At 46.0% G+C, this 26,502-nt stretch overlaps 1 protein-coding gene across 1 annotated transcript; it reads left to right on the top strand.

Annotated features, from left to right (window-relative positions):
- The first annotated feature begins 1,973 nt into the window (after window positions 1-1,973).
- Window positions 1,974-26,502, top strand: PGK1 (phosphoglycerate kinase 1). The gene is made up of 11 exons (XM_065411361.1): window positions 1,974-2,116; window positions 9,321-9,371; window positions 11,324-11,479; window positions 11,591-11,735; window positions 13,682-13,785; window positions 16,751-16,870; window positions 20,990-21,104; window positions 21,828-22,007; window positions 22,879-23,056; window positions 23,350-23,448; window positions 26,037-26,502. The coding sequence occupies exons 1-11, from the start codon at window positions 2,052-2,054 to the stop codon at window positions 26,075-26,077; spliced, it is 1,254 nt and encodes a 417-aa protein (XP_065267433.1). The 5' UTR covers window positions 1,974-2,051; the 3' UTR covers window positions 26,078-26,502.

The following is a 26,502-nucleotide window of genomic DNA, read 5'->3' as shown; positions in this document are numbered from 1 at the left end:
CATAGGCATCCAGCCAAGCAATGGCATCTTCAGTGGCGTGATGCAGTTCTTCTAGGCCACCGCTGAACCTAGACAGCAGGCATTCATCGACAATGTACGTCATCGTCTGTGTAGCACCATAGCTGTACAAAGGGCTGTAAAGAAGGCCCCAGCGATACTAGCTGGCTGCAGAGACCTTGCCCGGTCCGGAACCTGTTCAACAGGGACCATTGGTGATGGGGCAGGTCAAAACCAGATGGACAAATTGTGGGGTTGGTCCCAAGGGACTGGTTGGGGATTATAAAACATATCCATTCCTCTCCCCAGAGTGTTTCTGCCCTAACATCCTGGTGATGGATGAGACCATAATGGGCAACGTGACGGCAAATGTGCAGCTGGTGGTTTTAAAAGGTCATTGTGCAGCAACAGGCTTGAGTTGGCACATACTTTCTCCAGTAACCTGCCACTGGCAACCTCTCGTCTGATAGGAGGAGGAGCAATATTGCTCAGAACTGGAAGCCATGGGAGTGGAATCGGACGCAGGGTGCCAGAGATGAAATGCATGGCGGCATGTAACTGCGTATCCACCAGTGCGTGCGTGGGGATGTCACAAGGAGTCCAGGCCTAGCAGTGCATAGACTGGGCCGCCATGGGGTGCACTTCAAGCCCCATTTTCCCAAAGCTGCTGCTTCCAGCTTCTTACAAAGTGGGTGAGCTAATATCTCTGATAGGACCAACGTCTCTGGTGATGGCCACAAGCTGACCCCTCCACTTTCCCTGAGCTGGACAAGTGCTCTGTGGTGCTGGTCCAATGCGGGTTATTACCTCACTCAAATTGTCTCTCCCCAGACTGGGCCCAACAGGTTGTAACAGGCAGTGCCAGGTTTACAATGGCTCCATGGAGCTGGGCCCATGATCAGAAGGGTTCCCAGCCTGCTCCTCTTGCACTGTGTCCCGAGACTCTGCTGGCTCCCCCCGCCCACCACTTGCTCCTTTCAGCCTGCCTGCTGGCTGGCTGAGGGTTCCTCTCCACTCCCTAGCCCCACTCCCTGCTCCTCTCAGCCCCCAGGCCAGACCCCAGTGCACCTCTGGTTCAGGGCAATCTCTGCTTCTCACCACCAGCGGGGCCCCACCTGTCTTCCTGGAGCTGAGCTGTCCGGGACTGGTGCAGAAGCCTGGCCAGTCTTAGCTTGCTGTGGGTGGAGGGCTTGGCTGGGCCCCTCCAGGCAAGTGCATCTTGAGGGACCCTGGCCGGGGCAGGCCTTGGTGGAGCTGTGGGAAAGGGTGGTGGTGTGCATTTGTGGGGGGGTGGGGGGCTGGGTATAGTGGGTCGGAGGGCCTCTGGCCATAGGGAGTTGGGGGGTGTTGGTGGGGGAGACGGACTGCGTGGCGTGGCACGGGCTTGCCTCCAAGGGGAAGGGGCATGCTGGCAGCACAGGGCCAGGTGGGCCACTGTGTGTCTGGCAACTGCCGGTTTGTAAATGGGCTGGGTGGAGCGGGCCCCCCCCTCCCATACCATGCCCCCTTGCCTCTGGCTGGCCCCTGGCTCCGGGGACTGACCTCCACGCGCCATCCTCCATTGCCCCCATGGGGGCCCACAAAAGGTGAATCCGGCTCTGGTAACAGCCCTGCCTGCTCCTGCCCTAGGCCAGACCTGCTGCGCTCCCAGCCCATTCCTGCAGCGCTTAAACACAGGCCCCCGCGAGCCCCTCAGGCACGCACGGGGGGGCCCCTACAGCCCGCATCCCCGGGAGCCGGGTCCCGCGCCCCGCCCCTCAGACACCCATGTCCCCGCCCCCGGTGAGCCAGGGCTCCGTGCGGGACGTGACCGCCCAACCCAGGCAGGCTCAGCCTCCCGGGGAGGCGGGCGCTTCTCCGCGATTGACGGGCGGCCCGGCCATTTGCCTGACTCGGCGCGGCCTGGTGCCCAATGGGCTGCGGCCGGGGGCCGGGCCGTTCTGCCGCCGCGCCGGGGTGACCTAGGCGCCGAGCAGAGCGGGGCGCTGCGCAGGGAGAGTAGCAGGCGGCGGATCTCGGGCGCGTTGGGCAGGACGGAGCCGGCTGCGGGCACAATGTCTCTCTCCACCAAGCTCACCTTGGACAAGGTGGATGTGAAGGGCAAGCGGGTGATCATGAGGTGAGGAGCCGGGCTGGGCGCCGCCCCGGTGCTCCGCGCGCTGGGCAGGGCATCGGAGCCGGCTGCGGCCCGGGCGGCAGGGCCCTGTGGGGGAGGCAGCCGGCCCCGGGGGCAGGGAGTGAGTGGGGCCCGCTTGGATGAGGGAGAACCACCGTACGCGCCGCGTGCCGGCCCAGGGGTGAGACCGGGTCTCTGCTGTGCGCGCCTGCTCCCGGGCAGGGTGACTACGGCCGGCCTCCTCCCGCTGGCTGCCTTCAGGCAGGAGAAGCCCTGGTAATGTCACTCACCAAGCCCAGCCGGGCATTCAGAAATCAGGAGTCAACCGCGCCCTCCCCCCAGGAGACTGGATCAAAAATAATGAGCGTCTGAAATAACAGACACAGAGGGTCCTGTGGCACCTTTAAGACTAACAAGTCTTGCATCTGAAGAAGTGAGGTTCTTACCCACGAAAGCTTATGCTCCCAATACTTCTGTTAGTCTTAAAGGTGCCACAGGACCCTCTGTTGCTTTTTACAGATTCAGACTAACACGGCTACCCCTCTGATACTTGAAATAAGAGTCCAGATTCTTTTTTCTTTTGGGTTCCGGTGTTTCAGCTTTTCACATGGGCTCGCACGTTTTCTCCACAGCCACAAGGGCCAGAAATTCTCTCTCTCTTTTTTTTTAAATGAAAGTGAGACTCTTAGGACTCCAGCAGCTGGAGCTTTACATAAGGCATCAGGTAGCACAAGAGTTAGCAACAGCGAGTCGTTCTTCATGCTCCTTTTTTTTTTTTTTTTTTTTAATGTTACCCTCATGAGTGTGCCAAAAATCAGTAAAAGGTCTGTGTGTGATGGAGAATGAGGTTATGGCTCCAATTAGCGACCCAGTGAATTTCAGGGATTTATTCTAATGATCTCAGTCCACGTTCCTAAAAAGACAGGACATTTAAAAAAAAAAATCCCAGCCCCCCAATCGAGCAACCACGTGTTGCTTCATATTTTCCTTGGGCCCAGCTTCATGAAACTGCCGCAGCTTGTGTGAGTGATGCATCAGTGAGCAGGCTCCTCTGCAGGGCATGCGGTGCGGTGTGTATCTGTGATTGTGACACACACCCAGTGGGATCGGCATTAGGAAAGGCGGATAGGGTATCCTTTTTTTTTTTTTTTTTTTTTTTTTTTTTCATGTTAGAATTGTATCCAGGAGGCATTTCAAACTGTATGAGGACATTTTGGAAAAATAAAATTAGGTCTAATTTTCACTCAAACTGTTAATGGGGGTTTGACATGCATTGCACCGGTCTGCTTAAAAATGTATCTATCCCGTTTAACCAGCAGGCAATCATCTGCACACTTTTTATTTTATTTTATTAGTCCAACAAACCCTTTTCTGTGGCTTTTCTTTAAATGCACTTTATCAACCTGGCAATGGAATAATGTGAATTCTAGTTGGAATAAGATGGAATGAAATAGATGTTTCCTTTTAGGAAAGTTTATGATTGACAGGCACGGATGTGAGTTCACCTGGCAAAAGTTTATGGGATAGTCCTCTGATGGCTCTGAATATCCATTATGACATAGGAACATGTATAGATCTTCCACTACTTACCCAGGGGACTGAAATTTCAGGCTATAAACGTACTGCTATTTACTTAATACCCCTCCCCCATTTAAACTAGACCAGTTGTTCCAATAAACAACTGAAAATAAATTAATTGCTATTAACTGAATAAGGTGATTCCTGTTAGCGCAACTAGAGAGTCTCATTGAATTGTTGGTGCATTGCACCTCCCAATATCAGACTCTTAAACAGGAAATTCAGTTGGCCTTTATAGAAATCAATTTTAAGCCTGACTTGGGAATTGGTACACTAGGCACTGTGAACTCTTTTGGTGCACTAGTGCTTTGGGGCACATCTGCATGCAGGTAAGCTTTAGATTTTGTTTTTTCTAGGGCAAAGGCTTTTCCCAAGGTCATCTCAGCATAACAAGTGCATACCACTTAATTTGGTGCATGAGTGGCAGGTGTAATGTAATGGCCATACCACTAACTTCCTTTGTGCCTGCTCCTAATTTGTAAAAATGATTTTTTTCCCCCCCTGTGAAGTAATTCAGCAAGTGTTTGGCTATCGGGGGTCTGGTATTGCCAGATGGACAGAATAAACTCAACCAGAGAAAATCCTTAAATGACCCAAAATGCATCCTAGTTCATTTCCCAAATACAGAAGAACAAGAATTTCAGTCTTATCTCTTTAACTGCTTGCTATTTGACCAGTTTTTCTTGTGACGTGTTTTAGGGAACAACCCTGCATTGGCAGAAGATGGACCAGGTGACAGAATCTAGTAAAATCAGAGGGTCTCCATTATTAACTGCTGTGATTTAAGAAATAACATTATTTTAAAAGTGGTTCAGTTGGTACCTTATGAAGAAAATTGACTCATCTGATCAAAGGCTTGCATATTTACCAATTTAGCTTGGTACCTGTACTTAGTCTCTCCTATCTATGTCCGCTGTACCAAAGGCTTTAAATGTCTTTCCTACTTCTCTCCCCTCTGAATTGTGGGGTCGATACAATCGATCTACCGTCCAAAGTCTGCTGAGTGATATGCATTCATCATCTGAGGTGAAATATTTCAAGTCACCCAAATAGTTCCTAAACTCACTTTAGTTTTTGCTTGATTACCATCCTTCTAACACAGTATTGCTGCTAATTTTTGAAATGTATCTGTACCATAATGCAGGCTGCTAAACGGAAATACAAAATTGCAGCCAAGATGTCAGGGTTGATCTCTGTGTTTTTTGTCTGAAGCCCATTTCCCTGAAAAGAATCAGCTTGTCTTCTAATTGATACTGAATTTAACAATCACTAGGATGATCCGAGGAATGGAAAACCTTTCCTATGAAAGGAGACTCGAGGAGCTCGGTTTGTTTAGCCTAACCAAAAGAAGGCTGAGGGGGGATATGATTGCTCTCTTTAAATATATCAGAGGGATTAATACCAAGGAGGGAGAGGAATTATTTCAGCTTAGTAGTAATGTGGATACGAGAACGAATGGATATAAACTGGCCGTGGGGAAGTTTAGGCTTGAAATTAGACGAAGGTTTCTAACCGTCAGAGGGGTAAAATTTTGGAACAGCCTTCCGAGGGAAACGGTGGGGGCGAAGGACCTCTCTGGCTTCAAGATTAGGCTTGATAAGTTTATGGAGGGAATGGTTTGATGGGATAATGTGATTTTAGTCAATTAGGCATTAACGGGCCATCGCGGGTAAAATGAGGGTCCGGCTGTAGAATCTTGCCTGTATGCTCGGGGTTCTGCTGATCGCCATATTTGGGGTCGGGAAGGAATTTTCCTCCAGGGTAGATTGGCAGAGGCCCTGGAGGTTTTTCGCCTTCCTCCGCAGCATAGGGCAGGGGTCGCAGGCTGGAAGATTCTGTTGTGGGTGGGTCAGCTTTTGTGGCCTGCATCATGCGGGAGGTCAGACTAGATGACCATATTGGTCCCTTCTGACCTTAAAGTCTATGAGTCTATGAGTCTATGAATTTTTTTACTCCTGTTCACTCAGGTAATTTTCTTGTGTGTGTGTATATATAGTCCACCTATCTTTCAGTGCTAATGCCAAAGAGCAGGGGACCTAAGCAAAACTGGTGGTTTAGTGACTTCCATAAGACTTACATTTATTCCGTTTAAGGAGCAGTTGGGTTTCTTTGTCTATTAGCTGTAAGGCTGCAGAGGGAGGCAAGGGTGGACTGGAGACTTTGCTAAGCAAATTGTTCATTTGCCTCATGATTGTAAAACAGTGACAGTGTTATGGTGCATATTCTTTTGTTTTGTTTTTTAATTAGTCTGTTGTACCATGGGCTGCCAGTTCAATTCTTTCTGCTCAGCTACTCCTATTTTGCTGGCAGCTTCTAAAGCTCTGGCCTCATGCATTTTTTACTAAGCATACTGCAGAGAAAAATGCATGCAGCCTGTTGGATTTGGGGACCTTTTCATATTCTTATGACACACAAACTCCAAGGTAATATCTCATTTACTCATCCAGATGCTGGGATACAGTCAGAGTAAAAGTTACTGTTTTCCCCCAAATTAAAAGGCTTTTCTCATTAGTTGTCATGCTTGAGCAACATTTTCCTATCAGAATTGCTCAAAGTAAAAGCAAAGAGAGATTTGGTCTCATTAAGTTCTAACATTCTCTGTCATTCTGGCATCCTGTGAATAAGTTCTGCCTTCAGTTATTATGCAACACAACTTCCTGTCACGCCTTAGCTTATGGGTACTAGTATGCTAGACAGAAATGGCAGAAACGCCTCCCTTTCCTCTCGCCATCTGGCCAATCTGCTGCTGGGAAATTACCCTCCAAATCCACAGAAAGACTAGGGATAATTAAGTGCACAGTACAGTTCACCAGCAGGACCAACAAAAATCACAGATCTCTGCTTTGAAAATCCTGTGATTGAAAGACATGAGTGCATACAGAATAAATGGAAGAGATCAGAGTTGCAGGCAATATCTGGAATACTTCATGAAATCCTTCTGTTTTCCACCACTCACCCTGATGGAGTAACCAGGATTGTTTTATTTTCTTCCCTCTCTTTACCCTGCAGTATTCAGGCCCCTGGCCCTAACTGTTCTGGGGGTGTGGTTTCCTAAGGATGTTTTATATTTGCTGCTGACTTAGCTGGAGAACTGCAGTCTGCAGAGCCAGTTCATCTTTCACAGCAGCTCACTAGCTGAGCATCAACTTACCTTTTCAGCGGGCACCAGAGTAAGCGTCTAAATTGGGCAGGGAGGAGAAAGTAATGGTACTCTTCCAAGCCCTGCCCAGTTGCTTTACCAGAACGTGATGCTACTCACAAAACGCAGGTCCTAGTAAGAAGGCGGGATGGCTGTTGTGTGATTTGATCAGTAATAAAATTGTAAGCAGTGTTCACCACATAAATGTAAACAATAGGCTTCAAAGTTAACACACTGAGATGAATAGGGAAGGACACACCATTCAAAGCTGCTATTTCAGGCTGATTGCAGAGACAGGCAGAGATAATATTTTTATTTTTATTTATTTATTTTTTTAAAGAAGATGCTCTGACGGGTTGGATCACAGAAACCCCCTTGGGAGCTGCCACCCGATGTGCAAAGACTACCCCTGCTCCTGTTTTCCCCGCCAGCTCAGGACTCCAGCACCCTGTCTTGCTGAGCCAGACACTCCCGTCTGCTCCAACACAGACCCAGGGTCTGAATCATTTGCCCCAAAGCTGCAAGTTTACCTGAAAACAGCTCACAGAAGTGTGCTTGTCTTTAGCACTCAGATGCCCAACTCCCAATGGGGTCTAAACCCAGATAAATCCGTTTTACCCTACATAAAGCTTATGCAGGGCAAACTCATAAATTGTTCGCCCTCTATAACACTGATAGAGAGAGATGCAGTTGTTTGCTCCCCCAGGTATTAATACATACTCTGAGTAAATTACTAAATAAAAAGTGATTTTATTAAATACAGACAGTAGGATTTAAGTGGTTCCAAGTAGTAACAGACAGAACAAAGTAAGTCACCAAGCAAAATAAAATAAAATGCGCAAATCTATGCCTAATCAAACTGAATACAGATAAGTTCCTCACCAGTTCCAGAATGCTCCCTTTTACAGGCTAATCTCCTTTTAGCCTGGGTCCAGCAATCACTCACACCCCCTGTAGTTACTGTCCTTTGTTCCAGTTCCCTTCAAGTATCCTGGGGGGTGGAGAGGCTCCTTCCTTAGCCAGCTGAAGACACAATGGAGGGGTCTCACGGGTTTAAATAGACTCTCTCTTGTGGGTGGAGACCCCCCTCCTATGCGTCCAGCTCCAAGATGGAGTTCTGGAGTCACCTGGGCAAGTCACATGTCCCTGCATGACTCAGTCTTTACAGGCCGAAGCCATTGTCCACATGGTATCTTGCATGTCTCCAGGAAGACTTCTTATGTGGATTGGAGCATTCCAAGATGCATTGTTCTCCAAGTGTTTCCTGATCAGGTACTTAACCTGGCGAATTCCTTCCTAAAGAAGCTGACCATATGCCTCCCAAAGCTTACTTAGAAACCAAGCAAGCATACAGCCCATATTCTTAACCTCAGGTAGAAAATGATATATATGTACAAATAGGATGAATAGATATAGTAGACCATAACCTTTACGGAGATTTATTACATGGCACAGGCAGTACAAAACATATTCCAGTTATGTCATACATACATTTATAAGCACCCCCTCCCCATAAAGCCTTATGGGGTACACTGTCACAGATGCTTTATGACTAACTGGTGGGTTTGGAAGATTCTGAGAGAAGTGGAAAGTAAATCTTGGCATCCTGCTGGAGAAATGGAGTTTTTAGAGCAATTTTCAAAGGTGCCTAATTTCCATTGAAAGTCATTGGAAGCTAGGCACCTAACTTGCCATTTGTCTTTGAACATCTCCCTCTTGTGCCTTCCTCCACTTCAGTGGAGGAGTCTCCATAGCGACTTCCAAAGAGCAAGAAACTAGCTGATCTTTCATAAAGCTTTTTCCTACCCATTGAGAATAAACCGTGTCGTTGGGGTTTCATATCATGGGGCCTGATCGTGCATATAGTACTCTTGTTGATATCAAACCATCAGACCTATGGGAGTTAGCTTTATGGAAGGCTTGCCGTTCGGCTCTAATGCTGCAAGACTGTCAATGCAAAGTTAAATATTGCTTAATTTTGCTGTCCTTTTTTTCCTGGCTCAGATGTAGTCATGCCTTTATCTGTAGTCACATTGCATGGTTCTTTTAACAATGTTCATGATTTTTTATAACTAAACACGGTGCTTCTCTTCCCTCCCTTTGTAAATGACATGCTTTAATTTACCTTAAGCTTCCATGCTCTTTTTCTTTCTCTTATAACAATGTAATTTTCATGGATACTAATGTTTACTCACAAGTGGCAGCATCCATTGAATCCATAAGAAAAGATTTAATGTAGCTTTTTTCTTTTCCTTTCTTGCCGTCTACATCCTGGCTACTGTGACCTCACTATTCCGATGTTTTCAGTCACATACCAGTTTCATGTTGGGACTTGCTGTATATTAGGGTAGAATTGAAAACCTTGCACTAACTTCAGTGAGCTCCAGAATTGTTTTCCTAATCAGCCCCTTGATCAGCAAGTTCCCAACCTCTTTTTAAGGAAATCAGTTTTTGCAAGTGAGCTTAAAACTTTTTTTTCTTTACTTTTAGGGTTGATTTCAATGTTCCAATGAAGAACAACAAAATAACAAACAACCAAAGGTAAGAGTCCTCTTAAAATACAAGTAGAAGCCCTGATGGCCCTGTCTATACTAAGGACATATTCTATACTGTTCAGCTCCAGTGGTGTCCATCATTGCTAACGTGTTAGTGTGGTTAGGCCACCAGCTGCTACCACCATGTCATCTAAATTGTCCTGGAGAAAGCCTAACTCCGAAACATTATTAAAAATGCCTGTGGCTGTCAGCAAACCATCTATACTAGAGATCAGATTAGCAACTGTTGGTGTCAGCAATGGGGGACATTCATAAAAAAATTCCCTAGCAGAGACCAAAGCCTTTGCTTCCATGCTAAGCATGGTTGCAATGTTATGACTGTCAAGAAATCGTGTTTTTCCCTGGCTGTATCCTCATGTGAGAATCTGCTAGAGTTGACATGGGGTGCCAAAGGCACCTCTCCTCTCATACAACCCCATCAGGGTTTTGAAAATGATTATTTTGCAGATCTAGAAGGGGACAACCTATGTGCAAAACTTGCCATATGTCATTTTGGTCCACCCCAGTTGGTGCAGATGGGATCATTAGTTCTTTCTAATCAGGGAAACAGTTGTTAGGGACATTAAGATCAAATGGCTAGTTGTTTCGCTTGTCCTTGTAACTGTTCCAGCACTTATAGACAGATACTAGCCTTGTTTACACAAGTATATTTTTGCTAAAATTTCCCACCATTACTACTGGCCACCTGCAGGGATTAGGAAGAGATCCACTCCCCAATGTATTTGTGGGGTAAGGGGGAATCCCTTCCTCTGAAGCATCAGGATAGCCATGGCTGGAGATGGGACCGGGTATCCTCTTTTTCAGGTGCTTGGCTGTTGGCTCTTGCTCACATGCTCAGGGTCTAATTGATCAGTATGTGTGGGATCAGAAGGAATTTTCCCCAGGTCAGATTGACAGGGACCTTGAGGAAGGCAACCCCCCCCCCCATAGTGTGGGGGTTCAGGTCACTTGCCAGGATTATCTGGGCATATCTTGCTTAATCATTTCTCTGCCACTGTGGTGGCCTTGGGCTCTGCTGTACCTCGGTCCCTTCTATTTTCTGTCAGGGGCACATCATAGTTTCCTGTGGGCTATAATACTTTGGTCACATTTCGGTTGTTGGATTTAGTGTGCAGGTGCAGGGTGATATTGGTGGCCAGTGACATACCGGAGGTCAGGCTAAACTAAATGATCTGTTGGTCCTTTTTGGCCTTAAACTCTGACTCTATTGGTTCAGCTTCTAGGGCAACAATCGGGTGGGTGCTAGTTTCTGTAAGGTGCAGTGTCTGCTGGTGGTCTAACCGTGAACAACTACCAGGGTTAGATGATGTATATAAAACTTCCGTGCCCTGTCTACAGTAGAAGATAGCAGCAGTCCAGCTACTGAAAAATGGGTAGGAAATTTAGTAGTGCAGATGTACTTACTGTTTTTGAAGCTGTTTGGTTGCAAGATGAATTGAGTATGAACATATCAGAGTTATACCAGTGCACTCCTGAAGCTCCCCACAGTGCCATTGCTGTTGTTGAGTGCATGCTGCTGGATAATCTCCACGTGCAAAGCTCTATCTTATGGGCTCCTGGATGTTAAAATACACCATACTAATCATTATAACCAGTGCCTGTTGCAGACCTATGGAGGGGCTTGATATCCCATATGGTATAGGATTGTTGGTAATGCTGTGCTGTGTTTTGAGAATAAGGATGGATTTTACAAATATCTGAGGGAAAACTGTGGTGGACTTCCCCCTTATTAATAATGTCTTGCAAGTTGTTCAGATGAGAACCTATTTCTGCTGTTTCTCTCTTCAGCTTGCCCTTATTTCTGTTAGAGGTGATTCCTAGCAGATACGCCCCGAAGAGTCTGCTTCCTGTGCTTAATGGCCAACAAGCCCAGTTCTCTGGGAGCTCAAATTGAACCCCTTACCAACTTCTCTTCTGTCATTTTCTTTGTGGTTGCAGAATCAAGGCAGCTATCCCTAGCATCAAGCACTGCTTGGATCATGGCGCCAAATCTGTGGTTCTGATGAGTCATCTGGGTCGACCTGATGGAGTCCCGATGCCTGACAAATTCTCCTTGGCACCAGTGGTTGGAGAACTTGAAGCATTGATTGGCAGGTAAAGTATGATAGCTGTTCAGTTTATGCAGACTCTCACTATACATGGATCTTATAAGAAAAGATGTTGTTGACGTTAGATGCATCTGTGTGTCTTGACTCGTGCTTCCAGGAAGGTCTTGTTTCTGAAAGACTGTGTGGGTCCAGAGGTGGAGAAGGCCTGTGCTGATCCTCCAACTGGCTCCATCATCCTCTTGGAAAACCTCCGATTCCATGTAGAAGAAGAAGGGAAAGGGAAAGATGCTTCAGGGAACAAGGTGAGACATCTCATTTTTAACTCAGTTGTGTCTCTCCCTTATTCGCTATTATAGGGCAAGCAGGAGTGACAAGGGGCTGTGTGGGATATTTTATAGAATGCGTTTAGAAAGACTCTGATATAGCTGGCAGCATTTACTCTCCAAATGCCAGTGGGAAAGGCACTAATACGATCCCACATAAAACACTATGTGGCTCTGCTTGCTTGAGGCCACTGTGGAAATGCAAAAGAATTTAGTAGGGGAATGACCAGATGCTTGGTTAGTAGCTGTGTTCTGGATTTGCCACTGCATACTGTGGTGATAGGTGTGGCGTAAAAACTAGCCTTCTGGTCCTGAAGCTTTCTTGATGGACAGGAGGGTTTTTTTTTCCTTTTACAGTTTGGAATAAAATAATCCATTCATCTGAAATGATTGGACATGTTAGTGTATTGCTTTAATATTACTAGCTAATCTGACAACTTCCTGGCAGGTTAAAAGCATCTGATGACTAGAGCAAAAAATGACACAACTTCCTTAGAACACACACTGCTCATATGTAAACATTATGATATTGAGTGACCATATTGACAGGTAAAAAGTTGAAAGATGATGCTGTTGATGCCAGGAGCTTGGGATGAAGGTGCAGTAGCTGGCACTGTTATAAAGGGAGGCGGGAGCAAAGGGTTATGGGGAGGCCACTGGCTGCAGCTGAAGAGTTTTTATTTTGGGATGTGAACGGGAGAAAATATAGTATGGAAGGAGAGAATTTATTGCCTCTTTGTAACTGTGAGAACCATGTGTCTGTCTGTCTTATTTCTAGGGTGTACTAATGGGATGTTTAACCACTGTATTGTACCAGCACTCTGAAATACCTTGAATAAGGCTGCTTTCCCATCAGCAGCCATACAGGGTCTGTGCTGCCTTGTACCTCTGACATTTTCTTGAAGGTCAGGAAGAACACTTGCTCTCAGATGGTTTCTTTTCTTAGCGTTGGTGACCCCATTAGCCAGGCAGGCTTTGGCTCCCTTCAGATACAGTGCATGGAGTGGAATGCTGATGTACAGTACGGTGCCCTTTATAGCCTGACACACAAGACTCTGTAGCTTAGAAAAAATAGCCTGGAGTGCAAGTGAGCCTCTGAAGAGAGGGTGCTCCCGTTATGGGTACTAAGAAACCATGAACGGCTGATATTTCTTGCCACAACCTAACTCTTGGAAGATATGTCTTATACTGAGAGGGACAGATTCATTTCCTTCCTAAAGAAATAATTGTCTGTACTTGTTCCGACTTACTCTCAGGTCTCTAACTGGCTGACTACATGCTGTAGCATATCAACAGGGTCACAGACAATGGAGAGTGACAGTAAAGGAGGATGTGGCTAGCTTGGTTTTTGTCCCAACAGAATGAAAATAGATGCTGCAGTAACAGTGATATTACTAATCTGTGGCCCTGTGGAGCTAATGATAATTTCTGGTGCACACTGAACATGATGGGAAATCTCTGAAACTTATTAAGCCCATCATTCTGCAGTGATACCTACATCTAGATCCATCTCCTGTTCTGCTTCTAGCTATTATTGGCTCTAAGAGAAGCACTTAAATTGCTCAACTCGGGAGACTAGGGGGCTACTGATAGCATTAGTCTAAATTCTGAAATTCTTTTTTGGCTTCCCTTCTTCTCAGCCCACAAGAGCAAAATGGTGTGTGTCTGTCATGAATACTAAATTCAGTTTAAATCTCTTGTTGCCAGTGGTTGGGCTGGAAAAGAGGCTGAGAAGTCCTGACCAGTATCAAAAAGCTGTCTTCTAGGTCATGGGTACTAACAAGCTTCTCAGATGATCCCTCCTTTCAGTAGTTGGATTTGTAGACCCAAAATGAACAATTGAGTCTGCTTTGCAATTACTCGTTGCAGAACTCCTGGTTCATATGGTAACTAAGTAACACAAACTTGTCTCTTTATCCCCTCAGATCAAGGCTGAACCTGCAAAGGTGGATGCTTTCAGAGCATCTCTTTCTAAACTGGGAGATGTTTATGTCAATGATGCTTTTGGAACTGCCCACCGAGCTCACAGGTATGTTAACCACCTTTTACAGGCAGTGTTACAGAATGTCTGTCTGTCCTTTGGATTCACTCTGGATACGCGAGTTAGCTTAGTCCTGGTCTTCTATTGTAGCAAGTTTCAGAGTAGCAGCCGTGTTAGTCTGTATCCGCAAAAAGAACAGGAGTACTTGTGGCACCTTAGAGACTAACAAATTTATTAGAGCATAAGCTTTCGTGCATCCGAAGAAGTGGGCTGTAGCCCACGAAAGCTTATGCTCTAATAAATTTGTTAGTCTCTAAGGTGCCACAAGTACTCCTGTTCTTATTGTAGCAAGGTATCCTGAACAGCACTGCAAAGGCTTTTCAGATTAGCAACTGCAACACAACTCTGATGCAGTTCTTGCTGAAATCAACCAGTTTGACATTTGCATGTTGAGTACCCCTAGTCGTTCAAAAATGCATATAAATCTTCAGGGAAATGAAGCCTATTGGGATGTGATTAGGGGGATCCAAATATAGAATCATAGAAATGTAAGACTGAGCCTCCTGTGCTGAGGCAGGACCCAGTAAATCTAGACCTTCCTTGACAAGTGTTTGTCTAATCTGTTATTAAAAACCTCCAGTGATGGGGATTCCACAACCTCCTTTGGAAGCTTATTCCAGTGCTTAACTACCCTAATAGCTAGAAAGTTTTTCCTAATATCTAACCTAAATCTCCCTTGTTGCAGAGTCAGCCCAGTATTACTTGCCCCATTTTCAGTGGACATGGAGAGCAGTTCTCTTTATAGCAGCCCTTAACATACCTGAAGATGACTGTTCTCAGGTTGCCCCCCAATCTTCTGTTCTCAGGACTAAACCTGCCCAGTTTTTTAACTTTTCCCCAGAGGTCAGATTTTCTAAAGCTTTTCTCATTTTTGTTGCACTCCTATGAACTCTGCCCAATTTGACATCTTAAAGTGTGGCACCCAGAATTGGACACAGTACTCCAGCGGAGGCCTCACCAGTACCGAGTAGAGCAGAACAATTACCTCCTGTGTCTTACACACAACACTTCTGTTAGTGCACTCCAGCATGATATTAGCCTTTTTTATATCTGCATTACACTGATTCATATTCAATTTGTGATCCAGTATAACCCCCAGATCTTGTTCAGTAATATTACTGCATAACCAGTTATTCCCCGTTTTGTGTTTGTGCATTTGATTTTTTTTTTCCCCTTCCAAACTGAAGTACTTTGTGCTCGTCTTCATTGAATTTCGACTTGTTGATTTCAGACCAGTTCTCCAGTTTGTCAAGTTTGTTTTGAATTCTAGCCCTATCCTCCAGAGTGCTTGCAATCTCTCCCAGCTGGGTGTTATCCACATATTTTAGAAGTGTACTCTCCTTTCCATTATCTAAGTTTAAATATTGACTGTACTTGACCCAGGACTGACCCCGGTAGAACCCCACTTGATATGTTCTCCCCGTTTGACAGTGAACCATTGAGCATGGTCTTTCACCCAGTTGTGCACCCACCTTATAGTAATTTCATCTGGACTGCATGTTTTTGTTTTGCTTATGAGAATGTTATATGGGACGTGTCAAAAGCCTTACTAAAATCAAGATATATCTACTCCTTTCTCCTTATCCACTAGGCCAGTAATCCTCTCAAAGAAGGAAATTAGGTTGGCGTGATTTGTTCTTGACAAATCCATGCTGGCTATTCCTTGTAACCCTATTATCCTCTAGGTGCTTACAAATTCATTGTTTAATAATTTGCTCCCATATCTTTCCAGGTACCAAAGACCTGCTAACTTGAGCTTCCCACCACGTGGGAAATGTACATACAGCTTTACCTTCAATAGCCTTGTGACATTATTTTTGGATGTATGCTGAGAAATCCCCAGTTCCATTGTCATCTAACTAAGTTTAGTCTTGAATGACATAGTCTATGGAGCTTTTACCCATAACCATGCACCCTTTCTGAGCAAATGGCTGAATTTAACCTAGCTAAAGTATAGTAGAGTCCTGTTCATTTTGTAGTTTAGAGTTTACCTCTTATAAGAATTGGCAAGCATATGAACTTTGAACTGACTTTTAGGCTATTGAAACTTAAATCACTTGAGACACAAAATGGGTGAGGCCTTTTATTGGACCAACTTCTGTTGGTGGAAGGTACAAGCTTTTGAGAGCTCTTCTTCAGGTCTGGAGAAGGAAGTGGAGGGTCTGGCCAAATAAAAGTTCAGACAGATTGTTAAGCAAAAGGGATAATGTATGTTGGAAATGGTCACTTGAAACTGAGTGGGCAATTGGGGGTTAGATTGTTATGCATAAAGAGTTTGAAGTGGGCAATTTAAGGGTAACAGGCAGTGTGTGTGTGTTACAAATTTTTGTAATGAGCCAAAAATCAGTGTCCCTGTTAAGTCCATGGTGTTTTGGTATCTAGCAGATTTATTTAAGTTTCCCTTGAAGACAAGTAGTGAAAGATCAGACATAGAGTTAAAATCACTTGGCTAGGACTTCTCTAGACTATCAGGCAAACAACTCTGTAATTGTTATCCTTTGCCCTAAAGGTTTAAACTTAGTTGAGCAGACATCCACATGTGTGGGGTGTGCATATATACGTGCACAAACTCCAGGGAGGGCCTGCTTGCCCGGCTTTATTTCATAATCCAGGGCTATGTGAAGATGAATCTGCTTTTCTTTTTGTTATTCCCACCCCAGAATTTCAGAAGTTGTCCCTTGCATGTCAAACGGTCCATGCAAAAATTCCCTGAGCTATCTGCAGAACACTAAACATAGTAAGATTAGACGCATGTGTGGTCATTGTTTTCATACAGAGCTCTTGCTGTTGTTGCTATTATTATTGCATCTGAATAAAGGGTTAACGTACGCTGCTGTGACCATTAAAAGTCCCCTGGCACTAGGAATGTTGGGATTTTGCTGTTGGATGGCTCTGATACAGATTACAGAACTCTTTCTCCCTCCCCCCTCCCCCCCCCCTTTTGATTCCACAGCTCCATGGTAGGCGTTAATCTGCCTCAGAAAGCTGCTGGCTTCCTGATGAAGAAAGAACTGGATTACTTTGCAAAGGCTCTGGAGAGTCCAGAGAGGCCCTTCTTGGCAATCCTTGGAGGGTAAGAGCCAAGAGTGTATTTTACGTGCACTGTTTCCTTTTAACGTACACCCACTTCAGTGTTAGAGTGAATTAACAGTTCTACGAGTTTGCGTTGTGAACAAGAATTGTTTTCTTCCTAACCAAAAAATGGTATACTCATCTTGAGTCCCATGTAATTCACACCCTACAGAGGAGCTTGACTGGCCCTGTCTACTTCAGTGTTGCTGGCAGGCTCTGTTTTACTACTATGCTAGTTCTTTAGCTGCCCTAATCGGAGTAAGGGTATGTCTGCACTGCCCACATTACAGTGTGGCTGTGGCCGTGCTGTGACATGGGCAGTGTAGACATGCTTTTTTCCCCGGCGATTTTTAAAAAAACCCACCACCCCGAACAAGGGGTAAAGCACTGTCTATACTGGCGCTTTTAGCGCTAAAATTTTTGTCACTCGGGTGTTTTTTCACACCCCTGAATGACTAAAGTTTTAGTGCTGAACGTGGCAGTGTAGACACAGCCTTAGCCAGCAGCATTATGCTGTGCAAATGAACCAGAAGAGCTGTCAGTTAGCGACCTTTCTGCTGGGGTTCAGAGTACAAACCTAATGCCAACTCAGCGTGTCTCTATGTAAGTTGACACTACCTGTCATTATGCAACTGTGACCTACTGTAGCTAGATTCACTTCAGCTCTTTACAGGCGATTAATGTACGAAGACTTCCCCGGGGGGAAATCTGTTGAGTAACTAGGAGTAATCTCCCCATGTGTTGCTCATTCTTGTGGTATGTGTGTGCGCTTTTCAGACTGGCATGGTGGCTCTGCCAGAGTCCTTTTTGACCCTGAGGAATGAATAAAAACATAATGTAGACACCTGGCTAAGTGATATGAGCCTTGGACTTTGCATAGCCTCTTGTGGTCCAGTAAGACATGATTATTAAGTAACATGAACACTGTAATCTCAGAAGAGAATATGACTTATTCCTCGCCTCATTCTGCCCATAAATGTAACCTGTTACTGAAGAAATACTCAGTTTGTTTTATTTATAGAATATAAAAAGCTCAAACTTCCATTGTTCATTCTTCATAACATGACCTGGGCTTCGCAACACTCCACAATGCTGCGTTTATTGACACCCTTCAGAATCTTAGTCACATCTTGCCTTCTGTTATATGCACATACCGCTCTCCTAGACTGGCAGGAGCTGCATGCACAACACCAATGGCAGCATTTGGCCTGAATGGGTCTTTCAGAATTAAAGGGAGCAGCGCTTTGCTTCTCTAGTGGAAGCTCCTGCTCGAGGAGCATGTTGAATGGCTGGATTATCAGAACATCAAGGTTGTTGGTGAAATCAGAGATCACACTGCAAATAAGACCATAAGAATGGCTGTACTGGGTCACACTTAATGGTCCATGTAGCCCAGTGTCCTGTCTTCTGACAGTGGTTGATGCCAGATGCTTTCAAGGAAACCAATAGAACAGGGAAGTCATCAAGTGATCCATCTCCTGTCATCCAGTCCCAGTGTCTGGCAGTCAGAGGCTTAGGGACACCACTGCATGAGGTTGCATCCCTGACTGTCTTGGCTAATAGCTAAGGCTGTGAGTTTGTCACGGAGGTCACGGATTCTGTGACTTCTGCATTGGCCGGAGGTAGCTGGCTCAGAAGCAGCTTATGCAGCTCCTGTGCCAGACGCACCAGACGCTGCTGGGGCAGTCTTGGGCCACAGCGTCGCCCCTCCCCCCAGTGATGAGCTCCCAAAATCCTAATAACCAGTTCCCTACCAGGTCCTCGGCGACACTGTGGGGGGGGGGGGGGGGTGGTCCTTCGCTCTGGGTTTTCGGCGGCACTTGGGCGGCGGGTCCTTCAGACCCGGAGCGAGTGAAGGACCTGCCGCCGAACTGCCACCGAAGACCCAGTAGGGAACCGCCCGGTGAGTACAAGCCCCATGTGCCTCTTCTCTCTCCCCACCCCCCCAACCCCCACCCACGTCCTGCCCCCGACTGCCCCACCCCCTACCCAACTCGCCCCGCTCCCTGTCCCCTGACTGCCCCGACCCCATCCACCAACAGACCCCCGGAACTCCCACGCCTACCCAACCCCCCCCCCGTTCCTCGTCCCCTGACCGCCCCCCCAGAACCTCTGCCCCCATCCAACCGCTCCCTGCCCCTTATCCAACCCCTCCTCCCAGCCCTGGCCTGGCCCGGCCCTCTTACCATGCTGCTCAGGGCAGCGTGTATCGATGCTGCGCGGCCCGCTGGAGCTCACAGCCCCACTGAGGCTCTGCGAGAAGGGGGAAGGTGGGGGAGGGGCCGGGGGAGCCTCCCCAGCCGGGAGCTCAGGTGGGCCGGACAGGACGGTCCCGCGGGCCACATAGTTTGCCCACCCCTTTACAACCGGTTCTAAACCAGCTTCTAAATTTAACAACCGGTTCCCACAAACCGGTGCGAACCGGCTCCAGCTCACCACTGCCTCCCCCCCAGCAGCAGAGTTTTGGGTGTGGGAGGGGACAGTGTGAAGTGGGCTCTGGGCGGTGCTTACCTGGGGGGCTCCCGGCCAATGGGAGCTGCGAAGCCGGCACTCTGGTGCTCCAACCCCCTGTCCCTTCCCACACCCAAACTCTGCTGCTGGGGGCGGGGAGGCCTGGAGCCAGGTAAGGAGCCTGCCGGCCCCGCCAACCCCTTCCCCGCCCCCCCAAAGCACAAGCGGGAGTCCTGGGCGGCGTGCCGCTGGCCACGCTCCTGACCCCTCCCCCCACCCCCCCCAGCACCAGCTGGGATCCTGGACTGTGCGCCACCGTCCGCCCCCTTCCCACCCCCTCAAGCAGCCAGGCCACCCGCCCCCACCGGTATTTTTAGTAAAAGTCATGGACAGGCCATGGGCCGTGAATTTTTGTTTACTGCCCATGACCGTCCTTGACTTTTACTAAAAATACCCGTGACTAAAACATAGCCTTACTAATAGCTATTGATGGTCCTCTCCTCCACGAACTTATGTAGTTCTTTTTTGAACCCAGTTATAGTTTTGACTTTCACAACCTCCCCTGGCAACCAGTTCCACAGATTGACTGTGTTGTGTGAAGAAATACTTCCTTTTGTTAGTTTTAAACCTGCTGTCTGTAACTTCATTGGGTGACCCCTAGTTCTTGTGATATGTGAAGGGGTAAATAACACTTCCATATTCACGATCTCCACACGATTCATGATTTTATAGATCTATATCCTATCCCTCCTTAGTCTCTTTTCCAAGCCAGAAAGTCCCAGTCTTTTTAATCTCTCCTCATGTGGAAGCTGTTCCATACCCTTAATCATTTTTGTTGCCCTTCTATATACTTTTTCTGTTTCTAATGTATTTTTTGAGATGGGGTGACCAAAACTGCATGCAGCATTCAAGGTGTGGGCGTACCGTGGATTTATATAGTGACATGCTATTTACTGTGTTCTTCTCTTTCCCTTTCCTAATTGTTCCTAACATTCTGTTAGCATTTTTGACTGCTGCTGCACTCTGAGCAAATGTTGTCAGAGAATTATGCACGATGACTCCAAGGTCTCTTGCTTGAGTGGTAACAGCTAATTTAGACCCCATCATTTTGAATGTTCTTATCACTTGCATCTTCTTCCAGCCTGGGACTGCTGCTGGCTGCACAGGGCATGGGACTTCTATATGACCTGATTTCTGGGTTGCTCTTTGGCCCTGTGTACCCTACAAAACTTGCCCACCAGTTCAGCTGTTGCTATCTTGCTGGGAAGCCTGGCAAGTGTCACTTTTTCTCCCCAGTTTGTAAAATGGGAATTGTAGCCGCTACATGGGTGTGGTGAGGCTTGAATAGGTGATATTTATACAGCGATATGAAAATATTAAGTGCTGAATATCTCCTAGGAGTTGCTGCCAGTGCTGTTGTTGTTTTACTTCCTGACTTTTATTATACCAGCTGCTGCAAGACCGCCTTGAGATGTAAAGCCTGGAGCATATCAGGCTGAGTGTTGCAATTCTTGGGTGGCTAAAATGGCTCTGCCTTGCATGTTGTCACCTCCTGAAAGGTACAAAGATCCAGCAAAAATGCACTGCTTAAATCAAATAAATCCTGCTCAAATAGTGATGTGATGTCTGTCTATATTACTTGCTTTCTCTTCCTCTCTCCTCCCACCAGAGCTAAAGTTCAGGATAAGATTCAGCTCATCAATAACATGTTGGATCAAGTCAATGAGATGATCATTGGTGGTGGAATGGCTTTCACTTTCCTCAAAGTGCTCAACAACATGGAGGTATGAAACCAGCAGTTCTGTTTTAGGGGGAGCAGGAGGGAGGCCAGGTGTAAAGATGCTTGCACTAGATCATTCTCTCTCCCTTCTCCTGGAATTCAGAACTGAAAGTTCATAATCTAACTCGAGAACAAATGAAATACTGCGTGGTCTCAATCTGCCAGCATTATGAGTGCCTATTGCTGAGGTCTGGATGATGTCGGGGAATGAATAACGTTTTGAAATTAAGTACTTTAGACCTCGGGCGAAGCTCAGCCTTGTACAGAAAGCCAGCAACAAGGGCTAGGCATCAAGTGTCGGCCTTCAGAAAAGGAATTCTGTGGGGCATAAGACTCGTGCTGACCCTCTGCCCAGGAGTGAATTTCCCTCTCAAAGCGCATATTGGGGTATATCTCCACTGCAATAAAAGACCCATGGCACTGCTATGGCTAGCAAATCGACTTGGGCTTGTGGGACTCGGGGTGTTGGGCTGTACAATTGCAGTTTAGACACTTGAGCTCGGTCTGTAGCCTGGGCTCTGATCCTCCACGAGGGGGAGGATCCCAGAGCCTGGGCTCTGAGACTTGGTGCCACAAGTTTTTTATCATAGTGTAGATAGCCCCTTGGAGCCTCAAAACAAGCTTTCCATGTTGCTTCAGATTGGTAAACCCATAGCAACCCCTCCATACTGATTGAAAGCTGAAAGAAATTCTTTTCAAATATCCCATTGTGCTCTTCCTCCTCTAGATTGGCAATTCTCTGTTTGATGAAGAGGGATCAAAGATCATCAAGGACCTGATGGCCAAGGCTGAGAAGAATGGTGTGAAGATCACTCTGCCCGTTGACTTTATTACTGCAGATAAATTTGATGAGAATGCGCAAAGTGGGGAAGCCACTGTGGCCTCGGGGATCCCTGCTGGCTGGATGGTAGGTGTAATAAGATTCATAGATTCCAAGGCCAGAAGGGACAGTTGTAATCATCTAGTCTGACCTCCTTTTATAGCACAAGCCATAAATCTTCCCAAAAATAATTCTTTTGAACTGGAGCATTTTTTTAATGGTTAAGTAACCTCCCTGTTAAAAATGGACACTTTATTTCCAGTCTCACTAAGAAATAAAGACTAGGGAAAGTACTCTGGGGAGAGGATGCACATCTTGTCTAAGATTCTGTGCAGGAAGCTTGTGCAGGTTCTTTAGTGTATATTGACCAAATAAGTTGTGAAAATATGTGGCTTGTCTTGCATTTTTAAGTATAAATCTTGAGTAACTTTTCTGATACTAAGATTAAAAAAAATAAAATTCCCTTTAAAACTTTCAGATTTCAGATCAGAGGGGTTCTGCCTAGAGCAATTTCTGTATTTAGACTTATTCTGAATGGCAAAGGCTCATCTCCAAGGCTCTGAGTGCTTTAACTTTCTTTTAAAATGACTGTTCATAATAAGAGAGATACCACAGCAGGCTTCACCATATAGCAGCAACAGCTAGCAGTTCCCTCCCAGTTCCTCAATATTCACTGCATGGGGAGGGGGAAAAAGCTCTCACCTCTTATCCAATCTGTTGCTGTTCCTGCACCAACAGTGAGCTTACTGCATTATAAACAAGTCCACTGGTCCTTGTCCCAAGGAGGTGACAGTGTCTTTCAGACTGTGGCTAGCACCTGTCAGGTTGATGTGACTAAAAGGTGGTGCAGGAATCTCTGATTTAGTGAGTGTTGTATTTATTTTTTAGCCACCTATATGTGGGTGATTTCTGATGAAGCTATACAGTAATTGCATCCATGTTCTCTTACCTGTGTTAGGGCTTGGATTGTGGTCCTGAAAGTACTAAGAAGTTTGTGGAAGCTGTGGGCAGGGCCAAGCAAATTGTGTGGAATGGTCCAGTTGGTGTATTTGAGTGGGACAAGTTTGCCAAAGCAACCAAAGCACTGATGGATAAAGTGGTGGAAGTTACTGGCCAGGGTTGCATCAGCATTATTGGTAAGATTTTTGTGGAGATGCATTTTCCCCCCTCTTAAATTCAAATGGAAAAGCCGCTGCTTGCTGGCATCAAGTTATTAAGTGATTGTAAAATCTCATGCCCTTCCTTAAGGGAATGTTCAGTTCTGCTCTGGCAGCAAGTATGGCCTTCAAGGATGCTGCGCCCACTTCTGCGGTGGACTCGGCTGACACATAGCCTTGCAAGGAAGAGCGTGCTCTTCCTTGCCAGCTTTCTCTTAGTTGGATGAACTTAAATTTCCTTCTATCTATAATTAATTTGCTTTGTTAAACAGGTGGTGGAGACACTGCTACTGCCTGTGCTAAATGGAACACCGAGGATAAAGTCAGCCATGTCAGCACCGGAGGTGGTGCCAGCTTGGAACTTCTAGAGGGTAACTTCTTTCCTTCTGTTACTCTAGTTCAGAAACTGAGGGGGGAGGGGCAGTAGAGCTGCCTGTTCTCAGTTAGGCTGGGGCTTACTTTGTGGTCGCACAGTAGTGTAATGTGTCCCTTGTATTTCACCAGCCATAGGACGTGCTTTGTCACTACCTTTGAGATACCTAGTGACTTGTATTTTAAATAATTCTTTCCTTCCTTACTCTACTCCCTTTCCTTTCCTCTTTTCTTCCAATACTATTCCAAAAACAGAGTTTCTCATTCCAGAAGGGGCAGAAATGGATCAGTAGAAACTAGAACGGACTATTTTAAGTGTTGGCCTTGTTTTTTTAAACTCCCTGTCATGCCTTTTCTCCCCTGCACACCCCCATTTTTTTTAAAAAAAGGAAAATTTAAACATACTGAGAGGCTTTGTCTCAGATGCTAACACCAAGAATAGTTAGTTATTCCTTGTAGTAGTTCTTTAAAGGGTTTCATAAAGCAACCTGTGTAAAAAGGCTGAGTAGTCTGTACTTCTAGGCAAAATTTACAGTAGCTTTAGAACAGGGGTCTCAAACTCAAATGACCACGAGGGCCACATGAGGACTAATGCATTGGCTGCATCACTGACACCCCCCATCGCTGCCCCTGGCCCCGCCCCCACTCCACCCCTTCCATGAGGCCCCGCCCATGCCCCATCTCTTCTCCACCTCCTCCTACAACCGGTTTTAATAAAATATATACACTCAGTAAAGGCCCCCCACTGCACTGGGCTGCACCACCACTCCACCCCTGCTCTGCTTCTTCCAGGGGTGGCAGGTTTGTAGAAATTTTGGTGGTGCCCAGAATCTGCCCCCCCCCAATTACGCCCCCACCTGCCTAAGGCTCTGGGAGGGAGTTTGGATGGGGGAGGGGGTCTGGGGTGCAGACTCTGGGATAGAGTTTGGGTGCTGGGTGCAGGCTCTGGGATGGAGTTTGGGGATAGGAGGGGGTGAGGGCTGTGGGGCTGGGGATGAGGTGTTTGGGGCATTGGAGAGGCTCAGGGCATTGGAGAGGCTCAGGACTAGGGCAGAAGGGCAGGGGAAGGGCAGCCTGCCCTGGCCCTTGTGGAGGGGGGCACTAGGACCCTGCAGCAGCAGGTGATGCCGGAAGCCGGCAGAGCGGAGCGGAGTCAGCATGAGCTGCAGGCTCTGGCGGTGAGGGGGCAGCAAGTGAGGCACAGGGACACTCAAGGGAGGTGCGTGGGGGCGGCAGGCGGGGCCGGGGGAGAGACCTGGCCCCAAACATTGGGGAGCAGCGCCCCGGGGAGCTTAGCTGCCACATAAAATAACTCAGGGGGCGGGGGTGAGGGGAGTTTGGTGGCAACAGGAAGTAACGGGGGTGGGGGGGGAGCTTGGCGGGCCGCAGGGAAGAGCGGCCCACGAGCCTCGTGTTTGAGACCCCTGCTTTAGAACATCCTTTTAAACTAACCACTAGTTTTAAGGTGCCCTCTAGTGGTCACTTATAACTCTACACTAGTAGATTTGGGGGCTGCATTGTACTGTAAATGGGTTTTCATTTCCTCTGATAATTAGCTGTTTTCCAATATGTGTAAATTCTCTAGTGCTGTCACATACTGTATAAAAGAGAAGCCACAATAGACAGTAGTGCAGTTCAGCAGTTGTATGCTAGACAGGGCTTTTGTTTCTGTTGCCTAGGGAGTAATGGTGAAGGGAAAGAATGCAAACTGCTGGAAGGGGCACTATGCAGCTGGCTGACTTGAAAGGACAAAGTTGTTTAGTTTTGGCCCAAATGTAGGTTTTGTGTGTACAGTCTCTTTAAACTTAATAAACCCCCAACAGATTAGAAATACTTTTCCAAAATTAAAGTAACTTTTGCGTTGAGAACACTAGTGAGCTCTTTAAAAATCAGCTATTGCAGCATTGTACTACAGCATAAGAATAAGACTGACTCAACAAAAGTGAAAACAGTCTATTTTCATCATCCAAACCGAATGAGGTGCAGGAGTAAAATGGCATAAACAATGAAAAAATAGATTTTTTTGGAAGGGAAAAAAAAAAAAAATCCTGTACTTCAATAATTTGGTATTTAACACAAGTAATTCTTATTTTTTTTTTTTTTTTAGGCTTGTAATATTAACTCCCCACAAAATCCTTTCCATTTCCAGGTCTACAGGTCACCTATGATTCAAAAAATATGGAACAGCATTAACAGCCATATCCAAAGCCCATTGCAGTCAATGGGAGTCTTTCCATTGAATTCAATGAGCTTTGGATTAGCCCATAAGAGGGACTTGGATAGAATTGTACAAGCCATGTTAATTGTGCAGAAGAATCTTGACTTTTAAACTTTTATGTAAAGGGATTTTCTGTTTTCATATGAATACAGTTGTGTATCAAATGTTCATTGGCGCTTTAATATGTGTTCGCTCATATAAAGCAGCTAAGTATAATACTAATGGCTACAAAAATTAACAGGGGTATATGGGGTTAGTGTCCTCTTGCAGCTCAATTGTGACTGATTGTTAAAATGTTGCTTTTTTTTTTTTTTTTTTTTTTTTTTAAGTAAACCTAACTTTTTCCTTGGGTTTTTAAATTGCTAACAGGTAAAGTTCTTCCTGGCGTGAATGCTCTGAGCAATGTGTAATGGACAGAACACTTCCCCAGTATGTTCCTGTGCACAGCCCCTAACCATCAACACTGCTGCGCTTCTGTATCTCCGCTCTGCAAGAGACAGACCACAGAATGTAAACCGAAATTAGATGGTATTATGAGAAGATGACAACCGAGATGGCTTGAGTCTACAGTTTACATGATGTGGATTTGTCCATTGTTATCCCACTTGAACTAATGTAGTGCGTTAAATTGGTGGTGTTAATTTAGAGTGTATATATTTATATTTTGCCTTTTAAAGAGATTAACCCTTATTAAATGTCTGTTTCTCAAAATAGATTGCTGTGTTAAGCTTTATCAGTGTTTTTAGCAGCTGTTTTTTGTCACTTGACACAGTTCAAAAACAATTTGTTTTTGAGATTGACTGTAATAGCTGCTGAATAAATGTCAGTGCTAACC

This window comes from Emys orbicularis, chromosome 9 (genome assembly GCF_028017835.1).
Source record: "Emys orbicularis isolate rEmyOrb1 chromosome 9, rEmyOrb1.hap1, whole genome shotgun sequence".
NCBI lineage: Eukaryota > Metazoa > Chordata > Testudines > Emydidae > Emys > Emys orbicularis.
This window is presented reverse-complemented; position numbering and strand designations above follow the sequence as displayed.